The 19,341-nt window shown below is 43.3% G+C and overlaps 1 protein-coding gene across 4 annotated transcripts in view; it reads right to left on the bottom strand.

The window, feature by feature from the left end:
* The window catches only part of DPP6 (dipeptidyl peptidase like 6), a 2,254,101-nt gene that overhangs the window by 49,474 nt on the left and 2,185,286 nt on the right, over positions 1–19,341 (bottom strand). For all 4 annotated transcript variants that reach the window (XM_078663245.1, XM_078663244.1, XM_078663246.1 and 1 more), the window contains exons 20-21: positions 16,089–16,283; positions 6,800–6,854 (exon numbers count right to left, since the gene is read on the bottom strand). In XM_078663245.1, coding sequence (XP_078519371.1) covers positions 6,800–6,854; positions 16,089–16,283 — 250 coding nt within the window. The remainder of the gene's footprint in view (positions 1–6,799; positions 6,855–16,088; positions 16,284–19,341) is intronic.

Here is a 19,341-nt window from a genome sequence, read left to right as displayed (position 1 = left end):
GGGGTATACAGAGAGCCCATCGATCTTTAACCAGCTTCTGAAGAAAAATCTTGAAAGTCTAGTGCTGCCCCAGAAGTCAGTTCTGGTCCAGTACATAGACGACCTCCTTGTGGCGTCAGAAACAGAAGAAGCTTGCAGGGAAGACTCCATTGCTTTGTTAAATCACCTAGCTGCCAATGGGCACAAGGTGTCCCCGGGAAAATTGCAGTACTGCCTGACAGAAGTGCAGTACTTAGGACACAGAATTGAGAAAGGCAAACGAAAAGTGTCACCAGACAGGATAGAGGCGATCATGAAAATGAATGCGCCTAAAACACAGAGAGAGGTCAGGATGTTCCTAGGGATGGTGGGTTATTGCCGACAGTGGATCGTGAACTTTTCACTGAAAGCAAAGCCCTTGCAAAAACTGACGCATAAAGAGGTGAGTGATCCGGTACCATGGGACAAAGACTGTTTGATGGCGTTCCTACAGCTGCGAGAGGACCTGTGTCGTGCTCCGGCATTGGGAATGCCTGATTACAATAAACAATTTTTTCTTTACTGTTGTGAGAGAGAAGGTTGCGCGTTGTCTGTGTTGGTCCAAATCCATGGGAATGCCCGTAGACCAGTTGCTTATTTCTCGGCTACTTTAGACCCAGTAGCCGCAGCGTTGCCCGGATGTCTCAAATCCGTTGCTGCAACGGGTGTCAGCATTGAGAGATGTGAAAATATCGTTATGGGACACCCGTTAGAGGTGTGCGTGCCACATTCTGTTGAACTATTGATGACCAGGACCAAAACACAGCATCTGACCAACAGTAGGCTCACGCGCTATGAGCAAGTTATTCTTGCTGCAGAGAATGTGACCCTCAAGAGATGCTCTGTTTTGAACCCTGCTACCTTGATGCCACTTCCAAATGATATCGATGATGATGATGAATGTACAGACCATGACTGTCTCGATGTGACTGAACTATGCACCAAACCCAGACCCGACATCGTAGATGAGCCACTGACCGACCCAGACGAAGTTTTCTTTGTCGATGGCTCATGTGTAAGAGACGAAGTTGGGCAGTTGAGAGCAGCTTATGCTGTTTGTACAATTGAAGGAGTTGTGGAAGCTGGGTGCCTGGAAGGAGTACACTCCGCTCAGGTAGCCGAGATTATTGCCCTGACACGTGCTTGCTTAGCAGGCAATCAAATTCGAGTTACCATATACACCGACAGCCAATATGGGTATGGGGTAGTTCATGATTACGGGCAGTTATGGTCTCAAAGAGGGTTCATGACCTCTTCAGGCTCTCCCATTCGCAATGGAGAGTTTGTGCGCCTGTTGTTAGAAGCATTGCAATGCCCAGCAAGTATCGCAGTTGTAAAGTGCACCGCACATACCAGAAATGAGGACTTTGTTTCGAAAGGCAATAGATATGCTGATGAAGTTGCGCGGTATTGCGCGGAACAAGGGTACTCTTTCACAGAGGTGGATGTGGGTGGAATAAATGTAAGAACTGAATTAGCCATGATACTGGAAACTGTTGATACTTGGGATGAACTGTCAACCATGCAAGAAAATGCTCCTGATTCTGAAAAAGAAACATGGGAAAAGGCAGGATGTGTAATGGGTGAGACCCATTTTTGGGTCTCAGCAGACGGCAGAGCAGTGTTGCCCAATGAGATGGTGAGTCCAATGGCTAGGCTCATACATGGTCCCGTACACTTAGGGAGAGATGCTATGCTGAGAGTGTTTAGACAGACTTGGTACAATCCTAAGTTTAGAATAGCAGCAGAAGCAGTGTGCCAGCGTTGTGTGACCTGCCAGCAGCTGAACGTAGGGAAAAGAACACCAGTTGCACTAAGTCACATAGGAAGGTCTGGAGGTCCATTCAATCGAATGCAGATAGATTTCATTGAAATGCCAAGGTGCAACCGCCTCCGCTATGTCTTGGTGGTTGTTTGTGTGTTCTCCAGATGGGTTGAGGCATACCCTACACGTAGGTGCGACACCCTCACAGTGGCCAAGTTACTGCTTAGAGAACTCATTCCGCGCTTCGGGGTGCCGGCCTTTTTGGAATCAGATAGGGGAACACATTTTAACAGCGAGCTTGTGAAGATGATCTGTGTAGCACTAAATATTGACCAAAAGCTGCATTGCAGTTACCGACCAGAAGCCTCAGGAATTGTGGAACAGATCAATGGCACGATCAAGTGCAGGATAGCAAAAGTTTGTTCCTCAACGACCCTGAGTTGGCCTGATGCCCTGCCATTAGTCCTCATGAGCCTTCGTAGTACCCCAGACAGAAGAACAGGGTTGTCACCACATGAGGTGTTAATGGGGAGAGCAATGAGGCTGCCATCTATTCCAGCTACTGCACTGTTAAATATCACAGATGATATGATCCTGGACTATTGTAAGGGGCTGTCTGACGCCATGCGTTCTGTGTCTCTTCAGGTACAGGCTGCCGAGGTTCCAGCGTGCCAGGGCCCTTGCCATGACCTGTATCCTGGGGACTGGGTCCTGGTGAAGAAACATGTGAGAAGAAGCTGCTTGGATATTCGTTGGCGTGGGCCCTTCCAGGTCATCCTGATCACAAACACAGCTGTAAAGGTGGGAGGCCTGCCCAATTGGATCCACGCGTCACATACGAAAAGGGTTCCAGCACCTCTGGAAACAGCTCCTCTCTCGGATAGACGTCCAGCTGAGGACCGAGAAGCCATAGAGGGGGCTAGCCAAGCTGTAGAGGTGCCAGCGGAAGCAGGGAACGAGTCTGACCAAGCTGAGGACGGTCAGTACAACAGCGAAACAGACGACGCTACAGAAGGAGAAAGCAGCTGGGAGTACGAGTCAGACCCTGACAGGTCTGAGAGAGAGCGAGAACAGACAAGAAGAAGAAGGAGTAGAAGGGCACGTGGAGAAGCAAATTGGCCGCAAAGAAGGAGCTCTAGCCTGAGGTCAACTCCAGAGTTAACCCTTCCTCCGATATCAGAAGACTCAGACCCCGAAGAAGGTGCTCAGGGCGCTGAAGCACCCGACCGAAGAAGGTCAAGAAGAGTGCGTGTGCCTAACAGAAGATACTCCACACCTGAGTGGACATATCTGGCGACAAATGTCTGTGAAACCGGAGACAGGGAGGATCCGAGCGGTGGTGGTGTCCAGTTCTGAGCCCATTATCACCGTGGAAATACGACTGTTGGTACCCGGTGTCGAACAAGAAGGGTCACTAACATTCATGCTCCCCAGACCTCCCCGCCTCAGCAAGTTAAAACACATGTTTCTTACAGAATTGCAATTCCCCGACTTTGGTACAACGATAACAGCACATGAAGAGCACAATCTTCGTTTGGAAATACTGAACTATGCTATTGAAGCTGCAACCACAAATCTGATAGTAGACTGTTAAAGAACTTTGTAAATAAAGCAAGCAGAAAAAGAAGATTACCTAGCGCCCAGGAAGCAGAGAATTTTAGGGAACTTCCCTTGAGTTGATGGAGAAGGGCTAGGGTTGTCTTTTTGAACTGTTAAAGGACTTTTGCGAAGAAGGCTGTCAGCCTACAGCTGTGTGGATTCTAAAGACAAAAGGATTGAAAAGAGACTGTAAAGGAACGAGAGGAAAAGAACTTTTTGCTAAGATAAGAGAGAGCCAGATAGTCTGACGAAATGGAGGCCGGCACCCCGAACCGCAGAGCTAAATGTATAATAGGTACACTAATAGTAGGAGTGATAATATTAATAGCTTTAGTGGTAACAATTTCTTATGTAAAGGGACATGAAGAAGAGGTAAAGGTAACTGATGTGAATTCTGCAGAAACGCTTACACCCACTGTTGCTGGTGAGAAAAGGGAAAACACTCAAGAGAAAGCGTTATTAGCTGCAGAAGCCCGCAGGTTACACGTAGACGAGTCCCAAGGAGACTTTAGGTCAAATGCTTATGCTAAACTCTTATATGAATACGTGGATGCCATGGAGGTTAAGGATTGTTATGTCTGCATGCAGTTGCCGGCATCTGTAGACGAGGGTATTAGATACCATCACCTCCCTCTGACATATGGCATTACATGTAGCTTGTTGCTTAGTATATTTTATGAGAGAGATAGTTTTGAATACTATTTCTCCAATTATGATTCAGTGTTGCCAGAAGTCCCAAATTATAAGCAGATGAATAAATGGGATTACTGGAAGAGTGAAGACAGATTGGCCAAGTTCTTCATTCCTTGGATTACCTTAGATACTTCACATGCCCGTAGAAATAACCTGACATGCAAGGTGTCAGAAGTCGAGAAGAAGTTCATAGGGCAGGTGGATGATCGTTACAGGAGACAAAAGATTTTGAAAAAATCAGGACAGGGGAAAATAGATTGGACCGAGGAAGAGAAGTCACACAAGAGAAAGGGTAGTAGTGGTCCAATAGCTTTAGATAAAGCGCAGAGAGGAAAGTTATGTCTTCACAGAGCCAAAACGTATTATGAAAATGTATACGTTGGCGAAGTTGACTGTGAACATGCTTTTAATTTAGAGTACTACACTAAGGATTTCCTGAAGGGAATGCAAGTGATTCCAAATGTGTATTTTGTATGTGGAAGAAATGCCTACGTGAGACTACCTGACAACTGGTATGGATCATGTTACTTGGCAATTGTCTTCCCCAAAATATATCATGCACAAGACTTAGTGATCATTGAGGGTCAGACATCCTCGAGGGGAAGGAGAGATGTAGGTGATGCCGAAATGGTTGGAGATGTCTTTGGAGCTATGTTCCCTCTTTTGGGAATAATTCTTAATGATGTTAAAATTAGACGACTGGCAACAGTTGTCGACAGGTTGTCTGCCAGCACTGCTCAGTCCTTAATGCTGGTAGAAGGAGAGATGCAATCGATAAGGGCTATGGTTCTTCAAAACCGTCTTGCATTAGATGTCCTATTAGCAAAAGAGGGCGGAGTCTGTAAGGCTTTGAAGGTCCAGGAATGTTGCACTTACATTCCAGACAATTCGAAGCCCCTTGAGAAAGTTATTAGGAACATAACTAGTATTCACAAGGAGATCGAAGACTTGAGTAGAGAAAATGTCTGGGAAAAGGTGGGCCACGGAATGAGTACAGTTGGAGGGTGGTTTTCCACCTTAGGCAAAAGCTTTGTATGGTATATTCTAAAGCCTATCATCATAATATTGATCTGTGGGATAATATTGTGGGGATTGGTGAGGGTATTCAAATGGTACAGAGCAAGAAGGTCAGAAAGGGCCCAAAGAGAACAGCTGCGGAGATTGGCTGCCATACAAGATAATCAGTACAGGAGCCTGAGGGCTCTGGAAGCGCAGAGAATGCCAGCAATAACTGCAGTTTAAATGTTAGTGATGACCCCGAGAGGTCATCAAAGGGGGGAACTGAGAGAGCGCAAACTGATTTAAATGTATGAGTACATCACACTTACCTGTAGTAAGCACAAATCATGAGGAGAAATGCCATGAGTGCTAATAGTATCTGCAAATATATTCTGAATGTATAGCTAATGTAGAGATTTAAGTAGAAGTGGAACTAATACAGAAATGTGTGACATTATATGATTTTATTAGATGTGATTATTTTTGAATCCATGTCGTGAAAAAGCTAAAACATAAGATGGTATATGGTTAAAAGCAGAACGTGGTAGGCCTCAGGGCCAGAGCTGGAGGGAAAGGGAAGGTGGTTCTTTTCACGACGCAGATTATATTAATGGTTTGGTCATTGCATTTAATAGGCCATGATTTATAGAAATGTTTACTTAATAATAGAATAAGAGTATTAACATGCTTTAATTAAATGAAGAAGTTGAATGCTATAATCATAATGAGAAATATTGTAGGCCTGAAATGTTTTAACGTTGATTTACACGTACATGTCTGGGCTGAGAAATGTTGCAAGCCTTTTTAGAAGTCTATGAGAGTTGGGTTCTTGGCGGCAGATATCTGTCTGCAACAGGAAAGGGGGGATCCAATTATAAATGAATGAATAGAGGTCTGTTCAGTGGACGGCCCAGACATGGAGGAGGGTTCTGGAATGTTTAAGGGGTATCAGCGGGCCGGAGAAGAGCCTGAGAAGCAAGGTCAACTCTAACGTCTGAGGCCCAATACAAAGCATCCTGGAAAAAGCCTGAAGCTACACCACGTGAGAGGCGTTTCGCAAGGGGCGTCTCAAATGTTGTTGACTGTTTTGTATTAGGGACAGCACCCTTGGGTGGAGTTAGAGCAGATACCTGAGGACCCTTTAGAGAGCGGATGGGTAGGCAGAGAGGGGTCATGACTGGAGAACTATAGGTTTTCACCAAGAGACTTAGAGTGAGTGACTTCCCTTGGGGGTCATTCACTGCTGACACCTTTGTTAGGTTGGGATTTGGTTAAGTAGGGATACCATCTAGAACAGGGTAGGGACGCCTAACCTGTGTGTGTTTTCCTCCAACCTAAATGAAGGAGAGATATGCGTCTATGCTGATAGCTTTATTATTCTTAGAACTTGTGTTAGTGATTTCTGTTGCTCGTCTGAGGGCTTTTCGAGAGCACATGTATGTAATTGGACCTGTGTATCTCGTGAATCTCATTCTGAGATGTCTGTATTTGCAGCTTATCATTTCCTTACAATAAACTTTTGAAAGCTAGAAGTTGTCTGTGGTCTTTGGGAGTAGAGTCCTTTATTGGGTGAACTAACTTGCAGATGGGTGTACTGTTTTCCTCCTAGACAGGCAACAAAGGTTCAGTCGACCAGATCGAGGTTTGGATCAATAGATATAAGGTATCGATCAAAATCTCGCCCTTTCATACACAATACAAGACATAGCAAACATCAATTATTACCTTTCCAAAAACACCAATTCGCTGCTTGTCCACGTACTGCTCTTTTAACATTGAGCTGAGAAAGCAAAGATAAATATTTGTTATTAAAGTGCATTCAGTTTTAACGTTGTAACAGCTGTTGCTAAATTGAAAGTCGATTATTATGTTGTTATACACAAAGGGGGGGAATATATATGTTTGCAACAGACACTGTTGACTCTCGCACCTGTATCCATTTACGACTTGCAGAGGGCTTGTCACCATGGAAGCCACAATTAATCCTGTACGATGATTGACAATACACATCAACAACAGCACACATGGGACCGTATTATACATTGTGCCCCCGGGGCTTATCGGGCGCATGTGCCCCAGGGGCATAATAGTATCACAGACGGGGCCACAGATTATTTTCCTATCCAATACCTTTCCACGTCCTGCCATCATGTCAAGGTTTTTATTTTTAGCTGACAGCAATTGTGGAAGAATATCCTACCATTAAACAAGCAAATATATTGCAGATTGCCGTGGATGTTGGAACCCGAACTTTATGATATTAGCTGAATATTTCAAAAGGTAAATTAAATATTTTGAAGAAAATGAAGACGAAATAAAACTGCCTATCAGTGTGAAAAAAATCATATCAAATTAAGCAATAAAAAGTATTTGAATTAGCATGGGGTACTACTGATTTGATTCACAAAAGTCTAATCTATAAAGATGAAATGTTAGTTAAAATAGGATGAAGATATAAAAAGTAACTAAATAAACAGTAAGCAACTATCAGGAAATTTCATAAATTGTGGTAATCCATTGAGGATGATGGGACGCTGGACATGTTAGGTTTTGATTGAGAGCAATGCTCAAGAAGCAAAATAAAATCAAATAGACAATCAAATAGAAGGCTTAAATGATTTCATATGAATTACAATGAAATCACTAAAATATTAGCGGACGTAAAGTCTCCTGTTCACTGACTCGAGCCATAATACTTACCGCAAATCCAGTCGAGGATTTTCGATTAATTTTTTTCAAGCTATAAATTCTTATGATTTGATTTCTTCTTCTAAAGCTAGCTTTTACTTAAAGTATCACTTACACTGTTTGCTGGATGTCAAAAAGTGGTTTATAAATTTGGGAATGGAGAATCCTTCACAACTTAATAAACACACCATGGTTATGCCTCAATTCTAGACCCAAAGGACCACTTCTCGGCAAATGGAAGTTATTGCACAATTCACCAGCGAAGTATGTGTTAAATGAAAAAAAGTAACATTAAAGTACATTTCCTGAAGCAATTTCGAACAATAGATAAAATGTATCAAAACAGATAGGGGAGCTGGACATGCACATTTTTGAACTGCCTAGAAAAAGGAAAGGACACATTAAAGTCTCAGTTGAGAAGTGTTGGACTTGGCCCTTTTTGCAGGGTCATCCCAGAACTTTTTGGCTTCCTCCTGTATTGTTTCTAACCTGTTATTATTGGTTTTATGACTCTGGCCACTTCACCACTGCTGATCAGTGCTAAAGTGCATGTGCTCTCTCTTGTAAACCTGGTCTATACCTGTTTGGCATATTTAATTTACCTGTAAACCCCTTGTGTGGTATCCCATATTCCCAGGGTCCGTAAATTATATGCTACTAGTGGGGTTGCAGCGGGCTTGCGCCACCCACCAAACTAGCCTTTCAAACCTGTCTGAGACCTCTGCCAGGCCTGAGCGCGCAGTGTACCGCTGCAATGACTTGGCATGCAAAGTGGTTGCCACATTCAAACTCCTATTTTACTACACATAGGTCACCCCTAAGGTAGGCCCTAGTTAGCCCTACGGGCAGGGTGAGGTGTAGGTAAAAGATAGGAGATGTGCCTTAACTGTGTGGCATGTCCTGGTAGTGACAAACAGCCTAATTGGGGTGTCACTGCTGTGAGGCTGCCCACTCATTGATTTGTATTGGGAATTTCCTGATATGTGTTTCAGTGGAAATTTCTGATCTTTTAGGGGTAGTGTGACCATGTTTGGTATGTTTGGAATAGTAGTGATAAATCCTCCTTATTGGTGGAAGCAGATTTATTATTACTACTTTAGAAATGCCACTTTTAGAAGTGGGCATTTCTGTGTGCAAATGTGTCTTTGTGCCTTGTCTGGGTGTGTATTCACCGTCTGGTTTTGACTGACAAGAGAGAGGGGATGTGCATTCACTCTAAACAGTCACAAGGGAGGTTGAGGTGTGTCCTGCCTTTCCTGGTTGACACCGCTAGAATGAATAGACCCTGGCTGCAATTAGAGTAGCGGGAGGAGTTTCCCTTGCACCTGAATAGCCAGGTCTACATTAACAGTGGTGGGACGAGTTGCACCTGCACCTGAATAGGGCTGTGCCTGCCTTCTACAATGCTGTCTCCGTGCACCCTGTGGTGTGTCAGGGGTCAGGGCATGAAATGTGAAAAGGGGTGTTGTGCACTTCTAAAATGTGTTTAAAGTGCCCACAGAACAAATACTTTTGCACTATAAGTACAAGGGGCTGTGACCAAAGGATTAGACACTGTGTGGACTTATGACCAGACGCTGCTGGTTGTGTATGCTGCCCCAGCGGATTGCTATGCTGCCAGGGAACCGCCTTCTGGACTTTACCTATGTGCTGGCATGAGCCTGCTTCCTGCTCGGGCCCCCATTGTTCTCCTAGGGCTTTTGTGAACTGCCCTATGGATTGGAAAAAAATAACACATGGTGAGTGTTGGACTTGGCCCTTCTGGCAGGTTCACCCCTAAACATTTTGCTTTGATATGTGACTTGGTGTTGGTTGTTTTTGGCTTTTGCGCACTTTAACACTGTGTCCCAGTGTAAAGTGTGTGCGCACTCTGAGTGCATGTTGTGAGATTGGCCTACCCTCCCATAGGAATGCATGGAGATTGTGTGTGTCCATGGTAGTTCCTGATGCGTGAGGAGTGCAGGGTCGAGTTTGGTATGTGCGAACTCGTGAGAGTAAATGCTGCGCGATGATGTGTGCGGATTTACTGTGTCTTGTGTGGAAGTGCCACTTCTAGAAGTTGGCATGTCTGTGAAATAAATGTAAATTGACTGTCTGGCTTGTGATTGGCTGGAGCTGGCTGGTGTGCCTGGCTCCAGGAGTCAGGATGGGTCTGCCCCGGTAGTGAATGGAGAGATCTGCATGTTGATGTGAGGGAGGGGTGCACCTGGGACCTGAATAGGGCTGGGCTTTCCCTACACAATGCTGGCTCCGCCCCCTGTGGTGTGACTGATGTGCCCAGCCTGTCCTGTGAATGGGGAGAGGGGCTGAGCACAACAGAGTGCTCCAGAACCAGCTGTGTCTGGTTTTCCCCTCACCCTGCAGCCAGAGACAAAGTAATATGTGTATAAAAGAGGTGCTGTGACCCCATGAAAATGTTCTTCTGTGTCCTAACTTGAGGGGGGCCTGCTGCTGGGTGCCAGGAGGACCGCCACTGGGGACTGCCTCCCTGTCTGGAGGGCCCTGTGAGCTGGCCCCGGGCCCCTGGGCCCAGCCTCTGCCCCCCCTACCTTCCTAAGGACTTTTTGCTGAACTTTCCCTGGACTTTGGGGACCCTAGCGCTTAGGAGCGCTTTGGTTTTATTGCTTTATCCTTACAGCACCTGGGAGTGCTGGATTTGTTCTAGGAGGCTCTGCAGTGTCGCACTGCTGGGGGGAGAGCGAGGAATCCCCCCTTTTCTTTACTTCGGCACAGGTGCCCACCCCGTTTATTTGCCTTACTGTTGAAATCGTTGCGAGTGCCCACCTCGCACATCTGCCGCGCCCGTGTGATTGCCCTAGCGGGTGCCCACCCCACCAGGGACTGTGTTTCTAAACCGGGAGCCTACCCCGGATTGCGAAGGAAATCACCGCCACAGCCCGGCTTACACAGGAAGTCAGTCAACCTGTCTTGGGACGTGGGCGGGGCCGCAAGAATGGAGGAAGCCGGAATTCAACGGGAGCCCACCCCGCGCTCCGGTGTCCGCCGGAGAAATCAGCCGGCACCAGGAAGCTGACGGGAGCCTACCCCGCGCTCCTGGAAACGAAGGCGGACCGCGAGCAGAAGAGTGGCGGTTGCACCCCGGGCCCCTGAGAGCGAGGGAGAGCCCCGTGGTGCCAAGCGAGGACCGGGTGTAGCGCCTGTATCCCCGCCGCGCCTGCACACCGAGAGGGAACCGACCATAGAGCCCCCGCATTGCCGAGTTCCACACTGTGATTGAAGGAGCACCCTCCTGAGTAGCCCGATGAGTCAGGAGGGGCTGGGGGGGCTCGGAAGGGACTGTTGCAGGGGGGATCCAATTTTATGGGTGGGGGTGCGGGGTATGTTAGGAAGTATATATTTAGTGAGGCTTAGTTTTGTTCGGCACAGGGCAAGGGTATGTATTTGTAAGGTGAACCTGTTTCCAAAAAAGCGGCCTTTTGCACACCAACAGGCTGGTCTGTGGTATGTCTGCCCCTCCCCAGCCCAATAGGGCTTTGGGGGCAGTTGGGCTGGTTGGGCTTTATCGGCTCCTTTTGGGCTGGTCTTGGTCTATCTTTGGGCTAGTGGCATATTTAGCCAAACATTTTGGGAAACTATCCACCATTTTGGTGGTAGTAACCCATCAGCCGGCTGTAGGTGTCCTGGGGGTTTATCTGTTTGCCGCCCGCCCGCCCTTTGTTTCTTTTAATGGGGGGATGGTTACTGGGTTGTAGGATTGTGTAGGATGGGGGTTTTCATGAGGTCTTGATAGGACCAGGTGCATGGGGGGCTTCTATTGTATGGGGTTTTGGTCGCTGGAACAGGTGCTGGTGTGTTTTTTCTGTAGTCCTCTGTGTTGGCAGTTTTTTCCTAAAAGTGCAGAGGGGAGTTTTGGGTTTGGGTTTACAGTTGGATAGATATAGGAAGTTATATAGTTAGGAAAGTTGGAAATTGCAAGTTGATGTTTGTAATTGTTGCAGGGGGGAATCCAATTTTAGGGGTGGGGGGAGCGGGGTATGTTAGGAAGTATATATTTAGTGAGTCTTAGTTTTGTTCGGAACAGGCCAAGGGTATGTATTTGTAAGGTGCACTTGTTTCCAATAAAGCGGCCTTTTGCACACCAACAAGCTGGTCTGTGGTATGTCTGCCCCTCCCCACCCCAGTACGGGCCCAAACGCATACTGACTTTATATGTAATTATGTAATGTAAGTGGTGAATCTGTGTATAATTATGCCCTGTCTGTGCGTCATATTTGACATAGAGCATGAGTTAAACATTTGCATTTTTTGGATGCTTTATTATGGGCGATTTCCGATTTTATACAGACAAGAAATCCATTTGGGTCAGCTCTTTTCCTCCTCCCACTCTCCACTGGGGTAGCCGTGCTGACAGGCCTCTGGATCAGTAGCAGGTTTTCATTAGCACATTTCATTTACAGTTATTTGTTGCAATGTTGTAAGGTGAAGATCAGCACCCAGGGGTCTCACAAATGTATGTTCAGCAGAAAATGTGTGTACAACAGCTGAGGCTAACTCCCTCTCTTTTCTGGAAATGGGCCTGTTAACGAAATTGCTGTCATTTTGTAAAGGGTAAGTCCTTTCCTGCGATTCTTCAAACCTAATAGTGCTAATGTCTTTAAAGCAATCCTGCTTTGGGGGCCTTTCAGAAAGAAATATATTTCTTGGCAGAGCTATGTTGGAAATCATGTGACATTCACCCAGGAAGAAATATGAGTGACAGCTGCCTTTTAATCACCAGCAGCTAACGCTTAATTTGTGCCAGGGGTTTCAGGAGGCAGGAACACTCATTTTTGGGGGTTGAGACTTCATTTTCTCCATCAGACTTTGACTCCGCAAGGAAGAGAAAGGCTGAAATGGGAAAATAAAGGAGGAATAGAAGAACAGGAAAACAGAGACAAAGGTCCTCGTTACGATGTTGGTTGGACCGCCACCCACAGGTCGTCGGCGGCGGTTCGACCAACAGACAGCCCTGCGGTCCCGACTAAAGAATTTCAATACCGGCGGTCAGCGCACAAGCGATAGGAGGGAAGACTTTTACCACACTGACAATCTACTAATTATCGATTAGCCTTCTAAGTAGTTTTAATCATTGTTCAATGCATTAAATATTTTACTAGAAGAATACAAAAGTGAGGATATGTGGGCTTCATTGTGCGGAAAGAAATGAAACTTTGCTGCATGAGACATTTAATGAGACAGAGGCTTATGTTGCTTTCATCTCTTTGATACCAGTCTATAGCTGACTGTGTTACAGTGGGATGATTGTAACTTTTAAACTGCAAGCAAAAACATAACAAAAGCAGTAACCTCCTGAGCTATCTACACAAAATACAGATCTGTGACCCGTATGTTACACGTGCTTTGCAGGAGGCACATTAACCCTCTGTCCTACTTTCTGATAAGTAAATTTCTCCAGCAGGTATATTAATCACCAGATTTACATTGACATATTTACTATAGTTTCGTCACACAAGAACCTCTGCAGCAGGTTCTTTTAACGCCCAAAAATATTACAAAATGCAGGGCCCCCTGAGCTCAGCGCCCAATAAGATTGTTGCTTCTTTGGAGGTCAATATGTATTTCTTGAAATGAGGTAACCTGGTGTGTGAAGTAGGGGTGGTAGAACAAAGTGCGCTTACTTTTTGGCAGTGAAGTTGACTTAAGGTCGATTGACTCATAAAATCTTGCAGACAATGTACTGAGCTTATCAATTTTCTCTTGGAGTCAGTTCTTTCATGTTATTGACTTTGGCCTCAAACCCCTCTTTAAATGCCCCTTTTCCCCCTGCAGAGCTTCATTCAGTAGGCATCCTCCTTCCACTTGTACACGTATCTAAAACAAATATGGTGGGTGGTATGTGGAACATTCAAATATATATGGAGGGGTACAGGTATTGCTTGTTACTCCAGTGACAGTCAGATTTTTAGAATTTTAGAGTAAGGTGATATTTTAACATAAACCCCCTCCAAATGCCTTGGGGAGTAGTTCCTGAAACTAGAATGATAGGGCTTTTCATGGGGGGTAATGAGGCAGCTTAGAACTGATGTAATATATATATATATATATATATATATATATATATATATATATACACACCGGTGCAGGTAATCGCTGTGAGCGGGAAGAGAGGTGGGGAAATGCTAGTGACAAATGAAGGAATAGGCAAAATAAATAAAACCACTTATCTTGCGATCGCCGCATTAAGTGGTTTTAATTATTTATTTTATTTGGCCTATTCCATCATCTGTCACTCCCCCCGCATCGCCGCCCCACTGTGCTTACCTGCACCAGCTGCCACTGTGTTGGAGCCTACTTTGCTGCGCAAAGTTGGACTATGCACAGGACTCTTAGTCCAACTGCCCTTATCCATTCTCAAGTATGTTTAGCCTATCATGGGAATACATTATTATTGAGATACAAATAAAAATTGGTGGTATGTGGAAAGTTTAAAAAAGGAACACACCACTCAAAAATGGAATTGATGGCCTGCTTTACCTACTGCATGTACTCAGTTAAAATAATAAATATTAACTGAGGCAGTATGGACAGCATTTCACTGACCAACTATCTTCTGTGGTACCAACACTGAACATGTTAAGGAAACATGGAACCATTTTCTTTCTGCAGCCTTTTGGTTCTGCCACAATTCACAGCAGCTTCGTGTGCCACACACCGTTTTTCAGAAAGGATACAGCTAGGTGAGGAAATGGAAAAGCGATTGAATCTCTCATCATGCTGCAACAGGCCACGACAAATGCAGGAACAGTGGCTGCAACAATGACATCAGGCACTCGCCAAGTCCAAATATATCCGACCCAGGCTAACGCTCAGTAAGCAACATTACATTATATGCAAACAAATATGAATATAGGGAGATGGCCGGCTTCACTATGCTCCTGCCTGCCCCATATTCTGGAATATAATTATCCCTCTAAAAAAGAATAATGTTGCACTCTTCAGAACTCAAAACTACATGTGCACATTTGTTCTGACAGAAGGCACTACATTTTTATTGTGATAATCCCAGAAATTTGTCTCATAAATTCTCTATGTACTTTCAAAAACAAAACATGTTCATGACCTAGATTGAGTTATTCTTTCAACAATGTCACAAACAAATTTAAATATATCGTGTTTTTTTTCTTGCTAGATACAAAAGTACTTTCTGAAGTTCATCTATTAGGGTTATTAGTAACACCTGAGTAACTTGAATACAACATTTAACCTGAGAAAGGTGCCCAGATAACGTTTGCCAAGTGCTGCAAGTTATGTGCAATATCCATCATTCTCAAACTCTTTGATCTGTTTGAACAATACATTTTATTTTAGATGAAATCTGATTACTATTAAGTACATAGATCACAATGTGGCTAATATGGCAAATACACAATTATGTGGGAAACATCACAGTCAGGGAAATGTCAACTTGCAGTGGGCCTTCTTATTTGCTTCCTGATATTCACTAGCCACGTGAATGAGCAGACTGCCTCCAGACAAACTAAACTGGTATGACCATTTTACACACTTAATCCAACTATGTCTCTCTCTGAGGGAGAGGGGTTCCTAGGGTGAAACTCCTGCAGGAGCTGGGGCTCAATCCTTGCTGGCAGTGAGAAATGCTGTTGTTGCTGAAACCTTACCATCAGGACATCCAAAGCTATAATGCCTCAAGGCATTAACCCCTTCCATGCTGATGACGAGCTCAGCTCGTCATCAGCGTTACCTACCGTGTGCTGATGATGAGCTGAGCTCGTCATGTAACGCGGTAAAAAAAAAAATGCCGCATACCGCGGGAAAAACGGCCGCAAGCATGCGGTTAAAGAGTCATTCTTCATTGGAAGGATTGACACTTTTATTACTTCTGACTTTTGAGGAAGCACTTCTTGTTAGGGTTTACTTCATGTATATCAACAAATTTATGGGCTCACAATGGGTTGGCTTCTTTTCATGGCAGACATTTTGTGGTGAAGGCATCTCACAAGAGAACGCTTTGAGAGAATCAATGTTCCTTAACCTGAATCGGACCATTCAGTGACTAGTAGGCTTGAGACTTCAGAAAGAGAATGGACCGACATTGCTCCATCTTTGACAGTTTCTAAAGGTCTAAGGCTTTCTAGACTCTCACCACAAGATGATATAACATTTGAAGCATTATTGGTAATTTACTGCATCAGTGCAGATAAAAACCAATGGCACACACTGTAGGCTTTAGTTGCTTCTTTGCAGCTATTGGTCACCTGTCAAAAACAATTAGCTAATCAGTTCAGTATCTCTTGGATTCACACTGGCTACATGGGATATGGAAAGATGTGGTATTTGAAAGTACCTGAGTGCTTCTATCTGATCCTTCTCCTCCACCAATCCCAGCTTCTTTTTGACTTCATGTAAGAGCTTTGTGCCTTGGGAACCACTGCCACGCCCATCAAACTTCAGCACAATGCTGTTAAATGAGCTGACCAGCACTGTAGTCCAGTCTACTTCAAACTTCTCTGTCACACTTTGGCTACCAGGAGTTCCATCCCTGGGGAAAGGTAAGAAAGAGAGATGATCAAAGTCTGTCATTGATCAATTTCCAACTTCAGTGAAAACATTTCCTTTGTTCTCTGTTATCAACATGCAGAAGATTCTCTTACAAAATGCATCCATAATAATGATGAATATTACATCTTAAAACCGGCATCATACACCGTTTAGGGCATAAATCACATTGCTTTTAATAACTAGAAAGCAGTGAAAACACAAACACGTGGAACAGAGAGGTAACCTGAAGCAACATTGACTAAGGGTATGGAAAGTCCTAAAGCAAAGCAAATGTTTCAAATAGGTCTCATTATTGTCAGGGATCATGGTCTAGTGTGATAATTTCACCAGACCCATGGTGCCTTAACAGCATAAGGAAGTAGATGCAGGCAAATGGAAGAAGCAGTGTATGAAAGAGGTAATGTGGTAGATTAAATAACTTCTTTGTGATGGGCACAACAGACAGGTCCAGAAGGCCTGAGTCTCTTGTTTTAGAGTAGAGCATCTGTTTGATTTTTGCATCGGATGGATTATCAATAACGTAGGTATTTTGAAATTTTTACATTTACCACACATTCTAAAATGTAGCACCAATAGTTTAACTATTTCGTGTACACTTATGAGGATACTTTCATAATTATACATTTTACATCTCTCTGCTCGGTTCCCCGGAGCAGGTATTGAAAAGTCTTCCTAAGTTCAAAACATTACATGTTGAATACTATTTTATATCAATGAAAAGAATGAACTTCGGCCTGACAACAATGGTAAATCACTATATGTATGCCCATCAGCCAAGGTAAACACAAATTGTTTATTGCCACAAAAAAATTAGGGGGCAAGAGAAACTAAACTGAGATGTCCACTAAACCATCTAGTATTTCAAATTGCTACTGAAACCCTAGCCATGGCAATAGGGCACTGGGTGAATTTTAGTGGTAAGAAAATAAATTCTTAAATATTCTGTTGTTTATTGTACGCAGACGGCATGCTTCTCACATAATATAATCAGTTTTGTCTATTCTATAATTGCTTAATTTGTACAGACATATGGCTGCTTGACAGGGCATACAATGAACTCCTCTACATCATTTATAATGTCCTCTTCCAAATTGGTCAGGAAAAATATTTATTCCTCAACCATGGAATCATATTCACAAGAAAGGTAAAATCTACAATCAGCACTAGTTTTGGGAAAGCGTACCATTCATAAATGCAAAATTAATTCTAGCAAAGGCAATATTTGGATTTAAGTTTCATGGTGATACTGAATGCAATAATGATGGCTGCCTTAAGCACACTTTTGCAGATCTTTCACCATCTAAGTCGCCTATATATAAACTGCACATACATATGTTTAGCTAATGTAATTAAATTGTTTGTCTCTGCTCAATAAAATCATGATAAACACAGACAAGTTGAAGATATGTTTTCCAAACGTGGCTTTATGATAACTCCTTAAGGGCCTGATTTATATCTTGACGGACAGGTTACTCAGTCACAACTGATATAATGGGATTTATATTTCGTCGGACAGGATATCCAACATCGTTGTGACAGAGTAACTTGTCCACCAAGATATAAATCAGGCCCTAAGTCTATCAATCACCTCAGGTAGACTAAAATAATTAAAGTATGTAACTGACACTATAATATCTAAAAGATCAGCATTTGTCATGTGAAAAAGACAGACAAATTGTGTTCCTGTAATCCAAAGTTGAGATATGGGAAAATGCTCTTATCTAAATAACGGACAAACCCATAATTGGGCTTAAAGGCTTTGTTTGGTTACATTTTGGGTGATCAAACTGTGTATGGTAATTAATTATTTACTTTGTGGAAACACACACAAAAAGTCAATTACTTCTTGATGAACTGACAAGCTGAAAAAACGTCTTTCTACACTTCCACCTTCCTTGACAATTGCAAAAGATCTACCACAAAATATGGTTTATGAGATTGGACTAATGTCTTCATTTTTTTTCAAACTTGATTGATAAGCACAGGAAAGATTGGGAAAAATACCTCAGTTATCCCATCCACTCATCACTCCGACACACAAATGCTTGACATCAATACACAACACAAGTTTTAACATTTAAACAATATACACACATGAAAGAATTAGAATGAAATTCTATTGGACGCCAAGCAATATGGTTGAATTTCGCATTTCAGAAAAAGAAGGTTGTTGGAATTATAAATGTCCAAAAGCAAATCTGGTGGGATTGAGGGTGCAGTGAGGATACATTTAACAACATGCCATGATATTTGTTTATCTGAGTCAGCGATCTTCTTCCACCATGACTGAGTTTGGCCTCTAAGCAACATATTCCCAAAAAGGTGGGATATGACTCATGATAGGCCTAAGGATTGCAAAAAGGTATTACTTAACATTTGGAAGTCCTATGCATCTTTAAGGTCATATCCTAGATAAATACAATGTTACAACTTGCATTTGCTTTTAAGGAAATAGGGGATTACTTTTTAGCCTAATATATCTAAATGCAAACTAGGCACAGGCAATGTCTATTCCAAGCATGGTAGAAGAAAATAAAGAAATGAGAACATTTGAGTAATTAGTATAGATTTGAAATGTAGGTACTTTATCTTTCTAACCTATTTTAACTCTAAATATGACCATAATAGTAGGTTAAAGTGTATATGGTTAAATACGAATGCTCAATATAGCTAACAAACAGGCTCCAGGTGCAAACATAGTGACCTGCATAAGCGGCATTCTACACTATCATACTATGCTTGAAGTACCTACATTTAATTCAATATGAATGTAACTATAATCTTTTAATACAACTTTCATACTTTAAACAAATCAACCTTTTAAGTTTTAAAATATGCCTATCCAAAACTGCAAGCAAATCACATTATGTATTCAATTGTATACAGCTGTATCAAAGAAGTGACAAGACACCCATCTGGTGATATTGACCCAGCCTTACTGAAATTTAGCACAATGCAGCAAGGCAAATTTCTGCACTGTGCAGCGTCAAATAAAGAGAGAAGGAATGCACCATATTTACTAATATATGGCGCATTCC

Source organism: Lissotriton helveticus, chromosome 10 (assembly GCF_964261635.1).
Source record: "Lissotriton helveticus chromosome 10, aLisHel1.1, whole genome shotgun sequence".
Taxonomy (NCBI): Eukaryota; Metazoa; Chordata; class Amphibia; order Caudata; family Salamandridae; genus Lissotriton; species Lissotriton helveticus.
The sequence above is the reverse complement of the archived record's forward strand: the minus strand, read 5'-3'. Positions and strand labels throughout refer to the sequence as shown.